Consider the following 19,921-nt stretch of genomic DNA (forward strand, 5'->3'; position numbering starts at 1 on the left):
TGGCCATGAATAACAAATAAGAATATCACAATCACATTGCCTAGATCTAAGGGTAAGTTTTCCTGGTTTGTCATGCTGGATTATGAAGGTAGATATCCTTTAAACAATGTATTTTCCAGCTGTTTTGAAGGGTTGTTTGCAGCAGGAAAACTATGCATCCAGACAAGGTTATCGTTGGTCCAAATACAGTCATTGTTTCAGCTTACAGGGAGACTACCACCAAAAAGTTTATTTAAAATACCCTGCTTTATGATCAGAAAGCTACAATTTATATAAAGAGACACAAAAAACTTCTTAGTGTTTAGTATTTTTTTTTAAACCGCTCCATTAAGGAGGGGAACTAGCTGTTGTATTTGCTGTCATATTTATCAGTTTGTGTGATTTTCCTCATCTTCCATGGATTGTCAAAGGTTTCACTTCATCCACTCTATTCTTATGCACCTGGAATGCTGGAGTGACCCATCGACCACATGAACATTGTTCTCCATACCAGTTGAAGGAGCCCAACTTGGCATTGCACTTAGGACAGAGTAGCTGTAAGGATAACAAGAATAATTCAAACGCAGAATGTAAAAGAATGTAAGTAAAAAATGAACACACAGATTTTCCCCATCTATACAGTTAAAACCCCCTTTGATGACGGACACTGTACAAACTGCTGCATAATTCCAATCAGAAAAGTTTTGCTAAATCTTCCTTTACAAGCTGGTTTGACAAAAAACACTCAGATGTGGGCATTTCTGCTACTGCTCACATGCAGGTTTCCCAGTGGTGGCAAACCTATGGCACGGGTGCCAGAGCTGGCAATCAGAGCCCTCTCTATGGGCACCTGCGCAATCACCCCAGCGCAGAGTTCACCATTCAGGAGGCAACTTGCAGTCCCAGGCAGCCCAAGACCGTGGAAGGAAGCTACAATAATATTCCAAACTTCTTCAATTTCTTTCTACTGTATTGGTGTCCTCAGGTGCCTATATAATTTAAACATGTGACAGAGTAGAGAGTAATAAGTTACTGCTGTCGGCATGTTGGAAAAAATTTGTGGTTTTGGATGTATTTTGGGCACTCGTTGTCTAAAAGGTTTGCCGTGATGGCCCATAGCATTAAAGGGGTATTCCAACGATAACATGCTTCTTAATGTACTTAGGATTACAAAATAACACATTCTCTAATTAACTGTTATAAACAAAAATAGATACAAAATCCCTCAATTTCAACCAGTCGTCTTGTCCCTGTAGCTGAAAAACACCTCCATAGCATGATCTTGCCACCACCATGTGTCCCTGTTAGCTTTGTATTTGGCAGATGATAAGAAATGCCTGGTTTTCTTCACATATACCGCTTAGAATTAAAGGAAACCTACTACCACGGATCTACCTACTAAGGTAGATCCGGTGGTAGGGCCCTTGATTGGGCGGTATTGGGCGATGACGCGAGCACGTCGTTTCCGGCTCCTCCTTCTCCCTCTTGGCTCGACAAAATGAGCGTGGGCCCGGCATTATGGCGCACGAACATTGTTAATTCAGTTGACTGAATATCAGCAGAAGAGCAGGATCCGGAACGCAAAGTCATGCCCCGACTCCATGGGCTTGGTGAGACAAGTATAGTATGGACCCTGCTCTGAGGAGAGGTCTGAAGGAAGTGAGCTGCGATCCCTGGTGACTATGCTTGGGGCTGTACATTGGCAGTAGGCAATATAAAAACGCAATTTCTGAATATTTTGAATACTCTGCTGTGATTTTTGGTTTTAAGGCAGTCATTGCAGAGCGCCTTGGCTAATTGGATCTGTATTTTTTTTAAAAGAAGACTCCACTGTTAACCCTTGACTTTCTGCTAATTGGAACGTGCTGAGAATTTAAATCTGCTGCTACTCTGAAGCCATAGGCAAATTGGTGTTTGGTGTTACTCTGAATTTTTGGATAATTTCTGCTAATTTGAACTTGCTGTGAATACGAAGCTGTTGTTAACTGGAGACTGCTGCTAATTAAAGCCTGCCGCCGACACCAGCCTGCCGTCGACACAAGTCTGCTGTAAATAGGAATCTGCCATTAACTTGTGTCCGCTGCTAATTGGAATTTGCCACTGTTAATTTGAATCTGCTGTCAATTTGAGAACCTGAGTTTGCCGTCAATCTCAGTCTGCTGTTAACTTGAGTCGACAGTTAACTTGAAGTCTCCCGTCAACTTGTAGTTTGCTGTGGAATTGAGCCTGTTGTGGGCTTGAACCTGTTGCTAACTTAAGTTTGTTGTTAACTTGATGTTGTTAACCTGTCAAGTTGAAGTTGCGAACCTGTTAACCCGAGTCTGCTAACTCGAGTCTGCTAACCCGACCCTACTGTTTTGGGACCCGGTGGGCTTGGGCCGGCTGGTTGGGGATCTGCTGTTGGAACTTGTCGATCGGGGTCTGCCGACGTGGTTGTGTTGGTTAGAGTTGGACGGACTTACTCTATTAGCTGGGCCTCATCTGCGTGTCTCTGACAGCGTGGTTTCTCCGGTTTAGATCCTCTTGGATTGGCCTGGGCGGCTTGGCAGGATCGGCTTGCCCCCACCAGTGGGTATCTTTGTCCACAGTGATATTAACAGGGTGGACTGGCCTTGGGTAGCTGCTCTTCTCTTCTTCAACTGGCACAGGTTTTAGGGGTTGGCCATTTGATAAGTCATAACAGTCATCTGGTTAAATGGACTTCATTTGCTAACTGGAGTACTTTTTGTTAAGATTGTTCATCTATTTAAAAGTGGTTAAATTTGTTTTTCCTGGTCTTAGTTATATGCGGATTTGGAACATACCTGGGATTGTGTTTGATAATTTTGGAAATAACTTATTTTTATATACTCTGTTGGCAGGGTTGTTTTGGCTTTAAAGGTGAATAATTATTGGAAGCACTTATAAAATGCTGGCTAAGAATCTGGGACGCAGATCAGGGGGAGGGGGAGCATCCCCGAAAGAGGTAAGGGAGACGTCAGGGAATAAGGGGGACTCGTCCTCCAAATTAGATAAATAATGGAGCTCCCCGGTGGTTAAAACCTCTGAAACATCCTCCAATGTCCTCACAGACAAATAAGGATGTGGAGGAGGTAGCGGACACAGATGGAAACTGGGGAAGTTACTAACCCTATTTGGATGGAAAACAGGAGTGGAATCCCTAGTTACCCAGGTTGGCTCACTCTCTTCTGACCTAACTACGTTAAGAGAAGATATGTTTAAAATTCGTGAGAAGGTATCAAACACCTTGTCTCAGGTAAAGACAGAGTTAAAGAGTCTTAAAAAGGAAATGCAGTGATTCTCGAAAGAAAATAAGCTTCTTAAAGAAAAATGGATTTAGAGGATCGCTCTAGACGAGCGAATATTCGAATAGTGGGGTTGACAGAAGATATTGGAGGGTTTGATCCAGGGGTGGATAGAGGTGGTAGGAGCGGAAAAAGTATCAACATTTTTTCAGAATGAAAGGGCTCATCAAACAATTGTGGCTAAAACTCTGGTATTTCAGGATAGGGAATCGATTATCAGACAAATCAGAGCATAGTGTAAAATGGAAAAAAAATCTTTGTTTTTCCGGATTACTCTACTGGCACGCAACAAAAGAGTCAAATTCAAGGAGGTTAAAAAAAGAATGAAGGAAGCGGGTATGAAATACTCAATACTATACCCAGCAAAGCCAAGGGTAACATTTAAGGACTTTTAGTTTTTTTGAGGGTGCGGAGAGTGCGTCGGACTCAGTGGGCCACTAAAATAATTCTGGGGTGATTTTTTCACCCTGAAGGATGTTGATAGTTAGCAACTCTGGGCTTATGAGGAGGGGGGATGAATCTAGGAGTGTGGAGACCTGTTGGAGACCTGTATACGAGGAAGTTTACAGGTAAGGTAGGGGGGGGGGGGAGTGGCTTTTGTCTGGCAGGGGATTTTTTCTTTTTTTTCCCCCCTTTTTCTTCTCCTTCCCTCGTTTTTCCCTCTACTCTTTTCCTTCATGAATGGCTACCCAGTGCTGGTACACTTAGATACTAAAGATTCATTGATAGATAAGGAGGGTATATTTATTTTTATTTTTGGTTTACTTATACAAAAAAAAACTGTTAGGCTACATTCACACTACCGTATGGAGGACGTATATACGGCCGATATACGTCCTCCATAGACGGCAATGGGCACATGTGCTGGCAACGGCAGTGTGAATATAGCCTTACTCTTGCATTTGTATATATTCCTCCATTTTCATTGGCAGTGCTAAACCAACTAACTGGCTTCTTAGAAAACAAACCTGACTGTCCAGTGGTCATAAATGGAGATTTTAATGCTTATTTTGATAATGCTTTGGATCATATCAATCTGATTAGTGTAGGGACCCATTCTACTGTGGGGATGGATGGATTGATCAATTTTTGCAAGGATTGGGGGTTGAGGGATGTATGGAGATGGCTATATAAGGATAAGCAGGTATTTTCTTGTTGTAGTCGAACACATTCAACAATGTCTAGGATAGATCTGTGTATAGCCAATGATCAGTTTTTAGGTTATATTTAAAAAAATAAATTTACAATTTCTGATCACGCGCCCTTAATAATTGAAATAAACATGGACAATGAGTCGCCAGAGTCTATAAAATTTTTTAGGTTAAATCCTCATTGGTTGAAGATTCTTGACAATACTGATATTATTTCCCAATCAATAAAGGAATACTGGGTACTGAACCAGGGATCAGTGGACCCTCTAGTCTTGTGGGATTCACTAAAGGTGTATGTAAGGGGCTCTATCTTAGGGATATTGCCAGGAAAAAAAGAGGCTATTTAGAGAAGAAGAGTGCGGGTTAGAAAGAGAGGTCCGGATAAAGCAGCAGTAGTGGTGTGAGGGTTATTCCCAAAGGAAGATTTACAGTCATGGCCAAAAGTTTTGAGAATGATACAAATGTTCATTTTTACAAAGTCTACTGCATCAAGTTTTATAATGGCAATTTGCATGTGCTCCAGAATGTTATAAAGAGTGATCAGCTTAACAGCCATTAATTACAAAGTCAACATTTGCCTAGAAAATGAACTTTTTCCCTAAAACACATTTCAACTTCATTCCAGGCATGCCTTAAAAGGAGCAGCTAACATCGTTTCAGTGATTACTCCATTAACACAGGTGTGGGTGTTGATGAGGACAGGGCTGGAGATCAATTCGTCATGATGAAGTAAGAATCACACCACTGGACACTTTAAAAGGAGGCTGGTGCTTGGCATCATTGTTTCTCTTCTGTTAACCATGGTTATCTCTAAAGAAACATGTGCAGTCATCATTGCACTGCACAAAACTGGCCTAACAGGGAAGAGTGTCACAGCTAGAAAGATTGCGCCTCAGTCAACAATCTATCGCATTATCAAGGAATTAAAGGAAAGAGGTTCCACAGTTGCCTAAAAGGCTCCCTGCCCAAGAAGGACCAACAAGCGCCAAGACCGTCTCTTAAAAGTGTTTCAGCTCCAGGATTGAGCTACCAGCAGTGCAGAGCTTGCTCAGGAATGGCATCAGGCAGGTGTGAGTGCATTTGCATGCACTGTGAGGCGGAGACTCTTGGAGCAAGGTCTGGTGTCAAGGAGGGCAGCAAAGAAGCCAATTCTCTCCATAAAAAAAAACATCAGGGACAGACTGATATTCTGCAAAAGGTACAGGGGAGTAGACTGCTGAGGACTGGGGCAAAGTCATTTTCTCTGATGAATCCCCTTTCCGATTGTTTGGAACATCTGGAAAACAGCTTGTCTGAGAAGACAAGGTGAGCGATACCACCAGTCTTGTCTCATGCCAACTGTAAAGCATCCTGCAACCATTCATGTGTAGGGTTGCTTCAAAGCCAGGGGAACTGGCTCTCTCACAGTGTTGCCTAAAAACACATCCATGAATAAAAAATGGTACCAACCGTCCAAGAGCAGTTTGTTGATCAACAATGTCGTTTTCAGCATGATGGAGCACCTTCCCATAAAGCAGGTGATAACTAAATGTCTCAGGGAACAAAACATAGAGATTTTGGGTACATGGTCTATATCTTAATCCCATTGAGAACTTGAGGTCAATTATCAAGAGACGGGTGGACAAACAAAAACCAACAAATTGTGACAAAATGCAAGCATGGATTGTGCAAGAATGGACTGCTATCAGTCAGGATTTGGTCCAGAAGTTGATTGAGAGCATGCCAGAATTGCAGAGGTCCTGAAGAAGAAGGGTCAACACTGCAAATATTGACTTGCTGCATTAGCTCATTCTAACATTTTATGAGTATGTGATAAAAAACATCTGACAAAAACTCATAAAAACAGAGGGCAACAGAGCATGTGAAAATATATTTGTGTAATTCTTAAAACTTTTGGCCAAAACCTTTGTATAAGAAAAAGCGCAGCATAAAATTTTTTTTGCAGGTCAGAAGAATTTATAGAAAGATGAAGAGCTAGGAAACTTAGCCAATATTGTGGGGTATAAGCAGAAAAAGGGACTACATATCATTAGACAGAAAGATGGGGGTACAACTCAAAATAAGATGGAAATTATGTGAACAAGAATGTGCTTGATCCCGTAGTGAAGGAAGGTGGTGAGGGACCGGCGATCAATCAATGAAGAGGATGCAAACAGCCTTATGTGGCAAATAAAGGCTTTAATGTTGTACTGTTGCGACGCGTTTCAGCTCCGTACCAGAGCTTTCATCAGGCATAAAAAATATAGTGAACTTTCCAAATAAATACACGTACAAAGGGTCCTGGGACTGGATGCTATGATGACATCACGACCAGGTGACCAGGGGAGGTCAAAGTTAATTTCCCAGGTAAACAGTGAGAATTGAAAACAATGTAAATATATATAGATAGATAAGATGATTTCACCAGCGCATAAAAAGAGAACATTGCAAATAGATAAAAAATGAATAACATGAATTTAAGAATAGATTAAAACATATGTACATATATAAAAGTTATAAATAGTAATAATGAATAATAATAATATGTGTTTTCAAAATGTGTAAAAAATACCCCTGTTTTTCGTAGTTTAATGGGGGGTTACCAAGAATTGGGTGCGCCCTCGTTCACGATAGGAGGTTGTCAGATGATGAGGAGCCGGACAATAACGGGACTACGGAAAGCGGGAAGGACCAAAGCGGCCATAGCAGAGCGGACAGGAACCAACAATGTGGAAGCTGTGGATGTTGCAGCCTTTGGTTGGGAGCGGTAGATGATAATTGTTTACTGCATAATAAAAGTGTATTATATGAATACTATATATTCAACATATGTAGTTAAGTGTACTTAGATGATAGGGTCATAGGGTCTTATGAACATTTGGACCATGTTATTTAGGGGTTTACTACAAAATGTAATTTCTGCATAGTTGTCATCTGTGGCTAAAGGGGCAGGTTGGGAAGAAGTTTAAAGGACACCTGTCATCAGGTCTGTGTCACTTGTCCTGTCACTACTACCTGTTGGAGCAGCTCACAAGGATCCATCTCAGCCTTTATCTAGTTATTTCATACATTAATCATTATAAAAATCATCTATTATTTATTATATAATGAGGCTGGTCACTTACATGCCTGTAAACCTAAGCAATGAGGTCCTAAAGCTGTATGCAAATGACCTGTGAAATGTCCAATGAAGCATTAGAATATTCAAGCTGTCCAGCTTATTCATGAGTGGGCGGTACAGCCACACCCCCAGTGCTTGACTGACAGCCTGTATAATGATGTGAGGCTGTATAATGATGTGATGGCTGCTACATGTGCTTGCTGGTTGCCACACCCTCTGCAGCCTGTGTGTGTATAGGAGAGATACAACAGCTCCAGGAAGCCATGTTATAGCAGAACATGTCAGGTACTTGTGTAGCTGGTGTCTGTGTCTCTGTGTATTAGGAGGATGCAGCATGTCAGCAGATGCAGCACACACACAAGCAATGCTTTACTATACATAACACACAGACATGAGCAGGGGGAGGAGAGGGGAGGGGTGACAGCGGTGACATCACTGCCTCTGACCATGTGACCAGCCTCATTTACATAATAAAGAAATGATGATTTTACAATGATTAATATATGAAATAACTAGATAAAGCCTGGGATGGGATCCTTGTGAACTGCTCTAACAGGCAGTAGTGACAGGACTAGTGGCAGAGATCTGATGACAGGTGTCCTTTAAGTTTACAGGCATGTAGAGGAACAATGAAGGGATAGAGGCAATGTCTCTTTTGGAATCTGTTCTATGGGGGTAACTTTAATCACATCAAAGCTGCCACTGTGTTTCACTGTAAGATGTTTTGAGAGGCTTTGCTTCAAGAAGCCAATTTTGGTTTTAAATCGATGATTAGTTAGAAATGAATTATCATGTTCCTCTGACTTTGTGGTATATCTGGTGGATTGTGCATGTGGCAAACAGTATGTAGCACTCAGACATTAAAAATGAGGATCAATGGTCATCGATTTAAAAGAGCGCCGGTCCGTCACCACCTTCCTTCACTACGGGATCAAGAACATTCTCCATCTCGACGAAGTGGTTCCCTGGGTCCACCCGTGATGAGGCTTTAGGCTGGACAGGCTGCCATGATCTTTTCAAAGCATTGACTCATCGGAAACCAGGTGAGAGGCCTCGCTATATGTGTTGTCAAGTCTACACATTACCTAAACAATATTACATTAGGGTTGCGCCTTTTTTTGTGCTTGCTCCCCTGGGGTTATTCAACACACGGAGAACTCCGTGTGCCCCCATTCTCCAGGTTCACAGCTTAATAGGTAGATCCGTGGTGGTAGGCTTCCTTTAACACCAAAAAGTTCAATCTTCGTCTCATCAGACTAGAGAATCTTATTTCCCATAGTCTGGGAGTCCTTTATATGCATTTTTGCAAACTGTATGCAGGCTTTCATATGTCTTGCACTAAGGGTGCATATAGCACCAACTGATAGAGGGCTGCAGTAATAGTTGACTCTGTGGAACTATCTCCCTAAAGCAGGGGTAGGGAACCTGTGGTATGGCTCTTTTGTTGGCTGCATCTGGCTCTCAGACAGATCTTTAATAAATAGTGATGGCCGCTGTGTGTCTCTTAGACTGATCACAGGCAGCGATGTTACCGCTGCCTACGACCTTAGTACGACCCAGGCCATCGCCGCCATCATCTAAGCCTGGGTCAAGGAGAAGAGCATGGGAGCGAAGAGGAGCTGGCTGCAGGGAGCGCTGGTAAGTGAATATTGTATGTGCTGTGGCTACCTGTCTACTTGGGGGCATATGCTGTGGCTACCTATATACTGGGAGACATGTGCTATGGCTACCTATCTGGTAGCCACTGGTCTCTATAGGAACCCAGAAATTGGGCAGTGCCCCTTTATATCTGCGAGTGCCAGCGCACGCACTGGCCAGCCGGGACAGGAGACGGAAAGTGGTGGGTTGAGTAAGCTTGGCGCCGCCACAGAGTGTCACGGGTTTGCCTGCGATCCGAGACCTAGATCGCAGGTTGTCCCAGTGTCACGGGTGCCCCTATCTACTGGGGGGCATGTGCATATGGTACGGTTCTTACGGAATAACATTTTAAAATATGTGGCGTTCATGGCTCTCTCAGCCAAAAAGGTTCCTGACCCCTGCCCTAAAGCATCTCTGGAGATCATCCACTTCCTTACCTCTCTCACCAGGGCTCTTCCTCGACTTGGCCAACTAAGCAATCATTGGAGAAGAGTTGTGGTAGTTGCAAACTTCTGTCTCTGAGCTCCTCGGGCAGTCCATTAGACCTCATGATTTTCATGGGCTCTGACATGCACAGTGAGCCGTGAGATCTTCTGTAGACAGGTGTGTGTCTTTCCTAATCAAGTTCAATCCATTTAATTAAACACAGCTAAACCTCATTGAAGGAGTTAAACCATCCCAAGGAGGATCAGATGGAAATGGAAAGCGTAAGTAAAATGTATAAATCAAAAAGTCTAAAATCTTATGACCGTGTCATATTTCAGTTTTTCTTGTTTAATAAATTAGTAAAAATATCTTCATTTAATTTTTTTTTCTGTCAAGATGGTGTGCAGAACTTATTTGATCTTATCAATTGGCTGCAATGAAACAAAGTGAAAAATTTAAAAGGAAATCTTCTACTTTGTAAAAGCACTACTGACCCAAGGTTACTGTGATACTAGAGCACTAAACAACATAACTTCAATTTAATATTTTTATTTTTTTTACAGTTGCCAGCTAAAAGAAAATTACAGCTTTTATCAACAAGAAAGCACCCAACTGTAAGTGACCTCAGGTCAGAAGTGCTTTTACAGAGTGGTAGATTTCCTTTAAAAGGGTCCGAATATCCACTGTTTAGATCCCTGGCACCTAGAATCCTAGGTTCTTTTTCCGCTGAATTTCTAGGTGCCATGAATCCAGAGATATACACCTCTAGTGCGATTTTCATATATATCGCTTTCAATTGTGAATTGAACACAGTCTACATTCATAAGAAAGAGGAGAGTTGTAGCCCTCTAAGGTCTACACCCTCCAGTTTCTTAGCCAGCAGACTGTGGGGAGAAGCTGTAGGAGGGATGTACAGAGGAGTTTCTCACACCGCATAGATGAAGTAAAAATGTACTTTTTCTGTAGCTAAGTTTTGGAATGTTCATTCCTAATGTTCATGTTATTAACTGTCTTCTACTCAGTACAATCTGAGAGCACACCTGCAGCGTCTACCCCTCACCATCCCCCGGGGCTGCGTCTGGCAGCTGGGATCCGACTCCCGAAGGGTCACTAGCCACTCCGGCCACTACCACCAGGGCCTCCATCACCGCCTGCTGCAGATGAAGGGGCTGATACAGGAGTGGGAGCCCAGGGTGCAGTTGGGAATCCTGGCTCGTCTATGGGCCACCTTCCCCCCTGGCTCCCCTATTCCAGATCTCTCAGGGCCCGTCTACCCCGGATGTCTTCCACCCCTCCAGGGATCACTCTCCCGGGACTAGCTCGGCCTGCTATGCACCCTCATTTGGGGAGTTCTATCCCTAACGGGAAGCGATCTATATGACATAGGCCATGGCTGACATCAGTGATCTGCGAACACAAATTGTTGCTATCCCATCCCGGGACGATATGGAATCTTATGTGAACAGGCTGCGTTCTGATGTTCAGGTTATTGAGGAGCGAGTATCCACAACAGCACATGCTGCCAAACTGCTACTTCCAGACTTGACCGCCATTAGGAGCTTCTGGCCATGCATTCTCTGCAACTTCAACATTTGGTGGATGCCATTGAGGATGCTGAAAACCGGGGGAGGAGGAATAACATAATTGTGAGAGGCCTTCCTGAGTCCGTTGAACCGCGCCGACTAGATTCCATCCTCAGACAACGGTTTAACGAGACCTTAGGGGTCCCCCCGACACACCCCTGGAACTTGACCGGGGACACAGGTCCTTGGCTCCAAAGCCATCTGACAACGAGAGAGACCCAGAGACGTGATCTGTATAGTGCACAGATACCAATTGAAAGATAACAGCATGCGGGCGGCGAGAGAAAGAGGCCCACCGAACTTTCAGGGTCAGCCTATTCAACTCCTCCCGGACCTCTCCCGCCTCACCCTGCAGAAACGCAGGGCTCAAGCCCCACAGCCTGGGGGCAATTAACTTAGAAGCCCCTTGATAGTTCCATATACCCCTCCTGGAGGGGCTGCAAACCTCACCACCCTCCCTGGGGCATGATCCTTTTCCCTAATCCGGCCTGGTCAGCTAGCAAATTGCTCCCACAGGATCTGCCAGCGCCCACATGAGGGTGCCCCGTTAATTATTTTGGGGAATTAGTGCTGCTACGGGGAGGAGGTGAGGCCCATATGGTTATGCTTAGCATATGTTTAGCTCAGGTTGCTGTTTTTTTCAAATGACTGCTCATTAATTTAATCTAATCTCATTTCATTCCCTTCCTCAGGATTTCTTCCATGGTGTTAAAGAATAGTGTTATAGAAAGCTTGCTACCCACCGGGGTGCCTTTGACTTTGCTGGCCAGAGTTAAAGGAGGTTAGACCCTTCTGATTCTTACCCCAACTGGTCCTTCTACTATTAGGAGGTACTTAGTACCTGACAATTGAGCGTGTTTCTTTGTCGTCTTGCCTGTTACGCTTATCTAGTCTTTGTTTGTGTTAACCACTCCTAGTTTCATCTATCCCTCTCATGTCTGCCCTCATACCCCAGTGTTTCCCCAATGGCTACCATAACATGCTATACTCTTAATGAGAGGGGACTGAATGTACCCCAGAAACGTAGCCAGATTTTATACCGTATGCATAAACTGAAGGCGGATGTTCTATTTTTGCAGGAGACCCACTTCCTCACCGACCATGTTCCAGGGTTGGGAGACAGATTCAGGATTTGTGCTATGGTACCTGGACGTGAAGAATCTAAATCCAGAGGGGTCCACAGGAGGTACTGGACTCCAAAATTGACCCCGAGGGCCGCTACCCTTTTCTCAAGGCGAGACTGTGGGGCACCTGATTTCCCTGGCATCTCTCTATCTCCTCAACAAAGGGCAGATCGCGATGTGTCGATCAATCCTGGTTAAGCTGCGGGACTTTGCAGAGGGAGTGACTATACTCAGGGGCCCCTTCAACTTCACACACGGACTGTTCCATTCCTAGACCCCCGCCCAGATACATTCCCTGCAACATGCTACACATGGCTCACAGTTAGTAGATGCGTGGCTTATCCTCAACCCGCACGGCCGGGATTATTCTTATTTTTCTCCAGCCCACCAGTCTTACAGTCGTATTGACATGTTCTGGCTGGCAACCCACGGTCACCATCGTCCCAGCCCTATGGTCTGACCACTCTCCTATCTTAGTAACTCTGAACGTGCCTGGCCCTTATTCTACCCCATGGGCCTGGCAATTAAACGACAACCTGCTTAAGGATGCAGTCTGCATGGCAGGCGTAAAGCAGCAAATTTCTAGCTTCCTCGACACCCACACGGATGATCGCAACCCCCTCCCAGTACAATGGGAAATCCCAAAGAGAGCGATCCAGGGCAAGTTTATCAAGCATGGTGTACACCTGAAGCTGGAGAAGGCCGCCTAAATTCAGGACATGCTTGGTAAAATCCAGACGTTCGATATGGCCCACAAGGCGGAAGGTTCACAGCCGGTTCTAAACGAGTTGCTCAATACCAGGGAGGAATTGCGGAATATACTAGATGAAAAACACCCAAGGCATAGAGACAGGAATAGGAGGTTCTTTTAAGAACACTACAACAAGGGCGGTGGTCCCCTGGCAAGGCTTCTCCATCAGAGGTCAGCTGCCACTTATATCCCTAAGATACAGGACAGGAGAGGGCAGGTGGCTCACAACCCCACCACAATCTCCAATATATTCCGTTCCTACTATCAGGAACTTTACAATATTCAGGGCCAATATATAGATATGACCTCTGAACAAATGCAGCCAAAAAATAATACATACATTGCGAACACGGCACTCCCCAGTCTGGGAAAGGAGGATAGGGGGTCCCTTGAGGAGGTCATCACAGAACAAGAGCTCTCAGAAGTGATAAAATTGACCCCGGAGGGAAAATCCCCAGGATCCAATGGGTTCACGTCCCGGTTCTATAAAATCCTTAGACAGGAACTAGTTCCCTTTCTTACCAGGGTCTTTAACAGGATCTTATGCAATCCCTTTACACATCAATCCCTTAAGGCCACTATTTCAGTTATCCCCAAACCAGGGAAAGACCATACGGTGTGCGCTAACTACCGCCCCATATGATTAATTAATGTAGATGTAAAATTGTATTCAAAACTTCTGGCCAACTGACTAGGTGCCATTCTTCCCTCTATTAAACACAAGGACCAGGTGGGCTTCCTTCATGGAAGCGAGGCCCGGGATAACACTAACAAGACCTTGCTTCTGATCTCCCAGGCCAAAACTGCAAGACAGCCGCTCTGCCTGTTGTCAGTGGAAGCGGAGAAAGCTTTCAACCTTGTGCACTGGGGATTCCTCTGGGCGGCACTGGACCAAATTGGGGATGGGTCCCCGATTCTTGGGAATGATCAAAGCTCTATATTTGGCCCCTATGGCCCAAGTTAGAACCAACAGATTCTCTTCCACACCGTTTCCGATTAAGAATGGAACTTGGCAGATTGCCCCCTCTCCCCACTTCTGTATATTATTGTTATGGAACATCTAGCTGTGGCCCTCCGCCGGTACCCCAGTGTACATGGCCTTCAGGTTGGATCTAAACAATACAAGGCCGCCATCTATGCTGATGACCTGCTTCTGTGTCGCAGCCGCAGGTCTCCCTCCCGTCCATCCTGGCGGAATTTTCTTGCCTTGGCCTCCTTAGCAATTTCAAAGTCAACTTATCCGAGTCAGAAGTCCTAAACATTTCCCTCCCAGAGACCGAAGCATCCCACCTGGCATCTCAAATTCCCTTTAAATGGCAGAGATCGCAATGGTAACCTATCATGGTTCGGACGGATTAAGGTCCTTATACCTATTTCAAACCCTGCCGATATGCCTCCCGGGCTCCTTCTTTACTAGCCTTAAAGCGGTTTTCCGAAGATTTGTGTGGGGTGGTGGGACAAGCCGGATCAGCTACGCCACTCTAGCTAGACCCAAATCTGCAGGGCCCTAACCTTTACCACTCAGCATCGCTGCTTATGCGCATATGGACTGGCATTATCACAAAGCATCCAAGCCGTGGGTGTCTTTGGAGACAGACCTCAACCACCCGTTATATAATTAGGAGTTCTTTATATATACGAAGAACAGAGGAGCTGGTGGCCAATGACTCCCCAGACCAAGTAGAACAGCCATGGTGTGGACCCCTTGGGAGGAATACCAGCTAATCCCTGCCTTTCAGGATTTTTTTTCTAGGACAATGGCTCTTTATTTGAAATTGTAGCTTTTCAGGACCCCCTCATTGAAAACTAATAGGTTGTATGGACACATTCAGTGCGTACGCCCAAAGAGTGACTTGGAAGCCACCTCAACCCCCCACCCCTGTTTGATTTGTCTTGTGTCGTTTGTCTCCCCCATCTGCAGTTCGTATACTCGTCTCGTTTTGTTACTAGGAAGAGGTGGGCAGACCCCTGTAGGCGTTCTAAAAATGATCTTTGCCTCAGCGTGACTTTGCAGTCAGTCTTTACGCTGCTATATGACGTGGGATGTATTTTACTTCCGGGGTCCTGCGGTACCACCCTTCATGCTTTGAGAATTCTGTTTGCACTTGTTGTTCCTCATTTCTGTCAATAAATGAGGATTAAACATAAGGTTAGATAAAGATACAGGTCCATCAAATCCAACCGATAAGAATTAAATGTTTTTTTCCCCCATAGCCCATGACATTTTTGATCTGAAGAAAGGCATCCAGGCCTCTCTAGATCACATACAAAGTATCCACCATAATAAGCTCCTGCGGCAGAAAGTTCCATAGCTTTTACAGTCAAGAATCCCTCTCTATGGCGATAGTAGAACCTCTTCTCTTCTAGGTGTAGAGAATACCCACTTGTTTTGGTCACAGGTTTAGGTATAAAAAGATCTTTGGAAAGATACTGTACTGACATTCAGGTATTTGGACATTTTAATGAGGTCTCCCCTTAGCCATCTTTTTCCTAAGCTGAATAACCCCAAGTTTGGTAATCTATCATTGTATTATAGTCTCCCCATTCCCCTAATAATCTTGGTTGATCTTCTCTTCTACTTTGTCATTTTTATACACTAGTGGCCAAAACTGTACATACTGGGTGTCATTTACTAAGGGCCAGATTCACGGTTTCTCGACGTGTTATCCGAATATTTCCAATTTGCACCGATTTTTCCTGAATTGCCCCAGGTTTTTGGCGCACGTGATCGGCGCCGACATGCACGCAACGGAACTCGGAAGGCGAGGGCGCCGCTGCCTCGCCACGTGACGTGGGGTGCAACTGTACAGATTAATTTAGCCTACTCAAACTTGCGCTCACCTTTCACTCAGGACAAAAATTGAGCATAAATCACACTTCATACAGCTCCAGCACTCCAGATATTATCCGCCGAGACCACTTATTGGTTCCAGAATAAATGCATTAAGTATTCCACTATGTCCACTTTTGCTTCTCAAGCAGTCACCCTGTTACACCACTAGACATGCACACTCAGCACTCTAGCAGTAACACAGCTAACCACACTTTACAAGGCTATGAGTTTGCCGAGCATACAGGGACCAAAATGTAAGTAAAAGCTTTCATTACACAAAAGGTGTTTAAAGGGTAAAAAAAAAAATGTTTAAAACAAAAGAATTAGAAAATAAAATGACACACAACACGGCAACACAGTTATAAAATAATAAAGTTAGAAAAATAACAGAAACTTACAAATTAAAGTAAACCCCGATTCCCTGGAGGTAGGAGAAATATGGAACACACCAGCTTGTCTTAGCATCCCCCAAGAAGTGAACACTATTTACTGTATCTCATTGATTTATAAGATCTCTGTTTAGTTCAGGTTTCAAAACCTCCCATTGATTAATTAGTCCATAGGGTCATTCAGGATTGGACAAAGTGTTAATGAGGAGGAGAGTCCAGGAATATTCTAACAGTTTCTTTGGTTTCCAAGTCCTGATGCAGGAGGGGGGTTTATCTAGGGATAGGGTGGTGGGACACCTAAACAATGCATACATTATAAGAATGTTCAATAATATTGATTATGTTCTCCTTGGTAGGAGATCTAAAGACAAGGATCAGCCCAGTACAGAAAAGAAAAAGACCACGTAATAAAAGATTCATTATGTGTCTCAAGAAGCTACAGAGTGATTATAAAAAAACCTGTATCCAAAAATTTCATAGACAACCTGCTCAGAGATGAAAGGACCTCCTTCGTGGACGAAATGTGTAGCTTTATTAGGGAGAAAGTATAAATGATAACATCCTCTATAGCTGCGTTAATCCCTCAGGAGCCACCTCAAAAGAAACAGAGGATAATAGAATCTCTTTCAGATTCAGTTTCGGACTCGGAGGAAAGTGGAGAAAGAATCTATAGATCTGGATCCATCTCCCTCCATCTCAGCAAACAAAATGGAATCCAGATACCTACTGGCATCTGAAGACTTGGAGCTACTCTTAAAGGCTGTACGGGTACTCTAAAAATAGAAGAGGTAGAAGAGAAGCAGTCCATACAGGATGAGCTTTTCGGCCTTCTTAAAATTAAGAAAAGGTATTTCCGATAAATAACTCCCTTAAAGGGCTAATATTGGAGGAATGGAGAGAGCCAGAAAATAGGATCTCCATATCCTAAGAATTTAAAAACCGACCATCCTCTGACGAAGCCAAGCTGTGGAATTCTACCCCTCAAATGGATATCCAAGTCACCGAAATGACTAAGAAGACAGATCTACCATTTGAGAACGCTATTCAGCTGAAATGTCCGCTGGACAGGAAGGCTGATGGTTTATTGAAAAAAAACATGAGAATGTGCCATGCTTAATTTAAAGTCTAACATTGCCACAATATCTGAGGTCAGTACCCTCCCCCATTGGGTAGCTGGGCTGGAAAACCATATTAGGAGATGAAACGCCTAGAGAGGTATAAATTAGCACCTTCTCTACATTAAAAGCGTTTTTTTGCAGATGCTTCAGCAGAAGGTGTTAAGATAAATGCTAAAGAAGGACCATCGTCTAATTCAGTGAGAAGATTGCTCTGGAGTGGGGATTTTAGATCGAAATCTAAACGGTGTGGTTCACCCTTTCACCCTTTAAAGGTGAATTCACCCTTTGAAGGTGAATACGTGTTCAGGCCAGAATTGCATACAATTCTAGAAAAATCAGCTGATTAGAAAAAAGGGTTCCCAGAATCCAAAACCAGTCAAAGGAAATGGAGCTACCCCATAGGCGGGAACGCAAAATGTTTTCTCCTTAGCGGCAGCAATTCAGTTCAAGTCTACAGGAAAAAATGACGCCAGAGTGGGAGGAAGGTTGTTAAAATTCTACCGACAGTGGGATCAGCTCACAACGAATCCCTGGATATTATCATCTATTTTTCAAGATGGTTACAGAATAGAACTAACCTCTCTTCCTCAGAAGTTATTTCCTAACAAAACAACCATCTCAAATATCTCTCAGTCCAGCTGTGCTCAGAAGTACAGAAACTGATTGAACATCGAAGAAAAGGACACTACTCTCCTCTATTCTTATTTTTTAAAAAACCCAAAACGGAATGTTCAGAATGATCTGCAACCTAAAAAAACAGATATGTTCTTTACAGGAGATTCAAGATGGAAACTGTCAACTCTGTGACTGCGCTTATTCAGCTAGGGGCGTTCATGTGTACGATAGATTTAATAGATGCCGAATACCGTGTGCCACTATATTTCTCAGATTTGCGGTGTTAACACCAGAAGGGGCGGAAGCCAACTTCCAGTATAAGGCCCTTCCCTTTGGAAAATCATAGGCTCCAAGAACCTTCTCAAAACTCATGATAGAAGTAGTGGAATTTCTTAGGAGAAAAGGAATATTAATCATTCCATACAATCTGTTAGTGGTGGCCAGCTCAAGACAGGAATTAATTCACCACAGAGACATCACGATAGTGACCCTTCAGCAGTTAGGGTGGATAATCAATGTGGAAAAGTCCAATCTAACTCTAAGTATGAAGGTGATTTTTCTAGGTATGTAGAAACATGTCAAAATTTATGGTGACATATCTCCGCCATCAAGGGGGAACAAGAAACCCCAATCTCCTGAGTCTTTCAAGGAAGAGATTTTATGGGGAGAGAACAATGTCTGCTCTCTCTCAGCTACTCATCTAAAGGGAGAAGAGAACCAAGTAGCAGATTACCTCAGTCAACAGAAAATCAACCAAAAAAAGTGTTGTCTGAAAGAAGACATTTTTCTGAAACTGACACAAAAATGGGGACTACCGACAATAGATTTGTTTGCATCCAGCAAGAATGCAAAACTCCTTTGTTTCTTCTCTCTAGAACCAGCAGTCTTGGAGCGGGCCTCTAATGTATGCTTTCCCTCCTATGCCACTCATAGCACGAGTAATCCAAAAAATCTGAGAAGATCAAGCGAAGTTAATTCTCATTGTACCCTGGTGGCCAAAAAAGGAGAATTATTCTCACCGTTAATTCGGTTTCCATTAGTCCACCATGACGGCCCCAACTGGAGGATGGCCCTTGACCTCTGTAGGGACAGGAAGCAGAGAGGTTAAATGCCCCTCCCCCGCATCCACACTCCAGTGGCTACCAAATAACTACACCGGCTGTGGATGCAACCCATTTATTGTATGTTATAGTCACACACAGATACAACAGGTTAAATAATAACAATACTAAGACTACTCTGTCTTATAAAGCAAAAGGGGACGGGAAAATATATGGGCCGTCATGGTGGACTAATGGAAACCGAATTAACGGTGAGAATAATTCTCCTTTTCCATGGCGTTCCCCATGACGGCCCCAACTGGAGATGTACCAGATTACCAGTACTTCAAGGGGGGGGAGGGGGGCAACTGCCTGCAAGACCCTCCTACCGAAGGTCTGTTCCCTGGCGCCTTGGACATCTAATCTGTAGTGTCTAGCGAATGTTAACTGGCTAGACCAGGTAGCTGCTTTACAGATATCCACTAGAGAGGCCCCACGTTTTTCAGCCCATGAGGCTGCCACCCCCCTGGTTGAGTGGGCCCTGACAGTCCCAGGAATGTCCATTTTTTCGGCCTCGTATGCCTCTTTGATGGTAGTTCGGATCCAACGGGCAATAGACGCTTTGGAAGCTTTTTTCCCCTTGTTCTTTCCCGTGTACTGCAGGAGGAGGTTGTCGACCTTTCTCCAATGTTTAGAGATGTCCAGGTAGTGGAGAAGACATCTCCTCACATCCAGAGTATGCCATGCTGACTCCTTACTGTTCTTTGGGTTCTGGCAAAAAGAAGGTAACACAATTTCTTGATTGCGGTGAAAACTGGAAGACACTTTGGGAGCGAAGGTCTAGCTGAGGTTATGGCTATAAGAAAGGT

The 19,921-nt window shown here is 43.9% G+C and overlaps 1 protein-coding gene across 3 annotated transcripts in view; it reads right to left on the reverse strand.

Moving 5' to 3' along the window:
* Positions 1 to 227: 227 nt before the first annotated feature.
* DUSP12 (dual specificity phosphatase 12) overlaps positions 228 to 19,921 on the reverse strand; it is a 119,778-nt gene continuing 100,084 nt past the window's right edge. For all 3 annotated transcript variants that reach the window (XM_072128646.1, XM_072128647.1, XM_072128645.1), the window contains exon 7: positions 228 to 534. In XM_072128646.1, the coding sequence (XP_071984747.1) occupies positions 388 to 534 (147 nt within the window). In that variant the 3' untranslated portion in view covers positions 228 to 387. The remainder of the gene's footprint in view (positions 535 to 19,921) is intronic.

The sequence above is a fragment of the Engystomops pustulosus genome, chromosome 10, assembly GCF_040894005.1.
Source record: "Engystomops pustulosus chromosome 10, aEngPut4.maternal, whole genome shotgun sequence".
Classification (NCBI taxonomy): domain Eukaryota; kingdom Metazoa; phylum Chordata; class Amphibia; order Anura; family Leptodactylidae; genus Engystomops; species Engystomops pustulosus.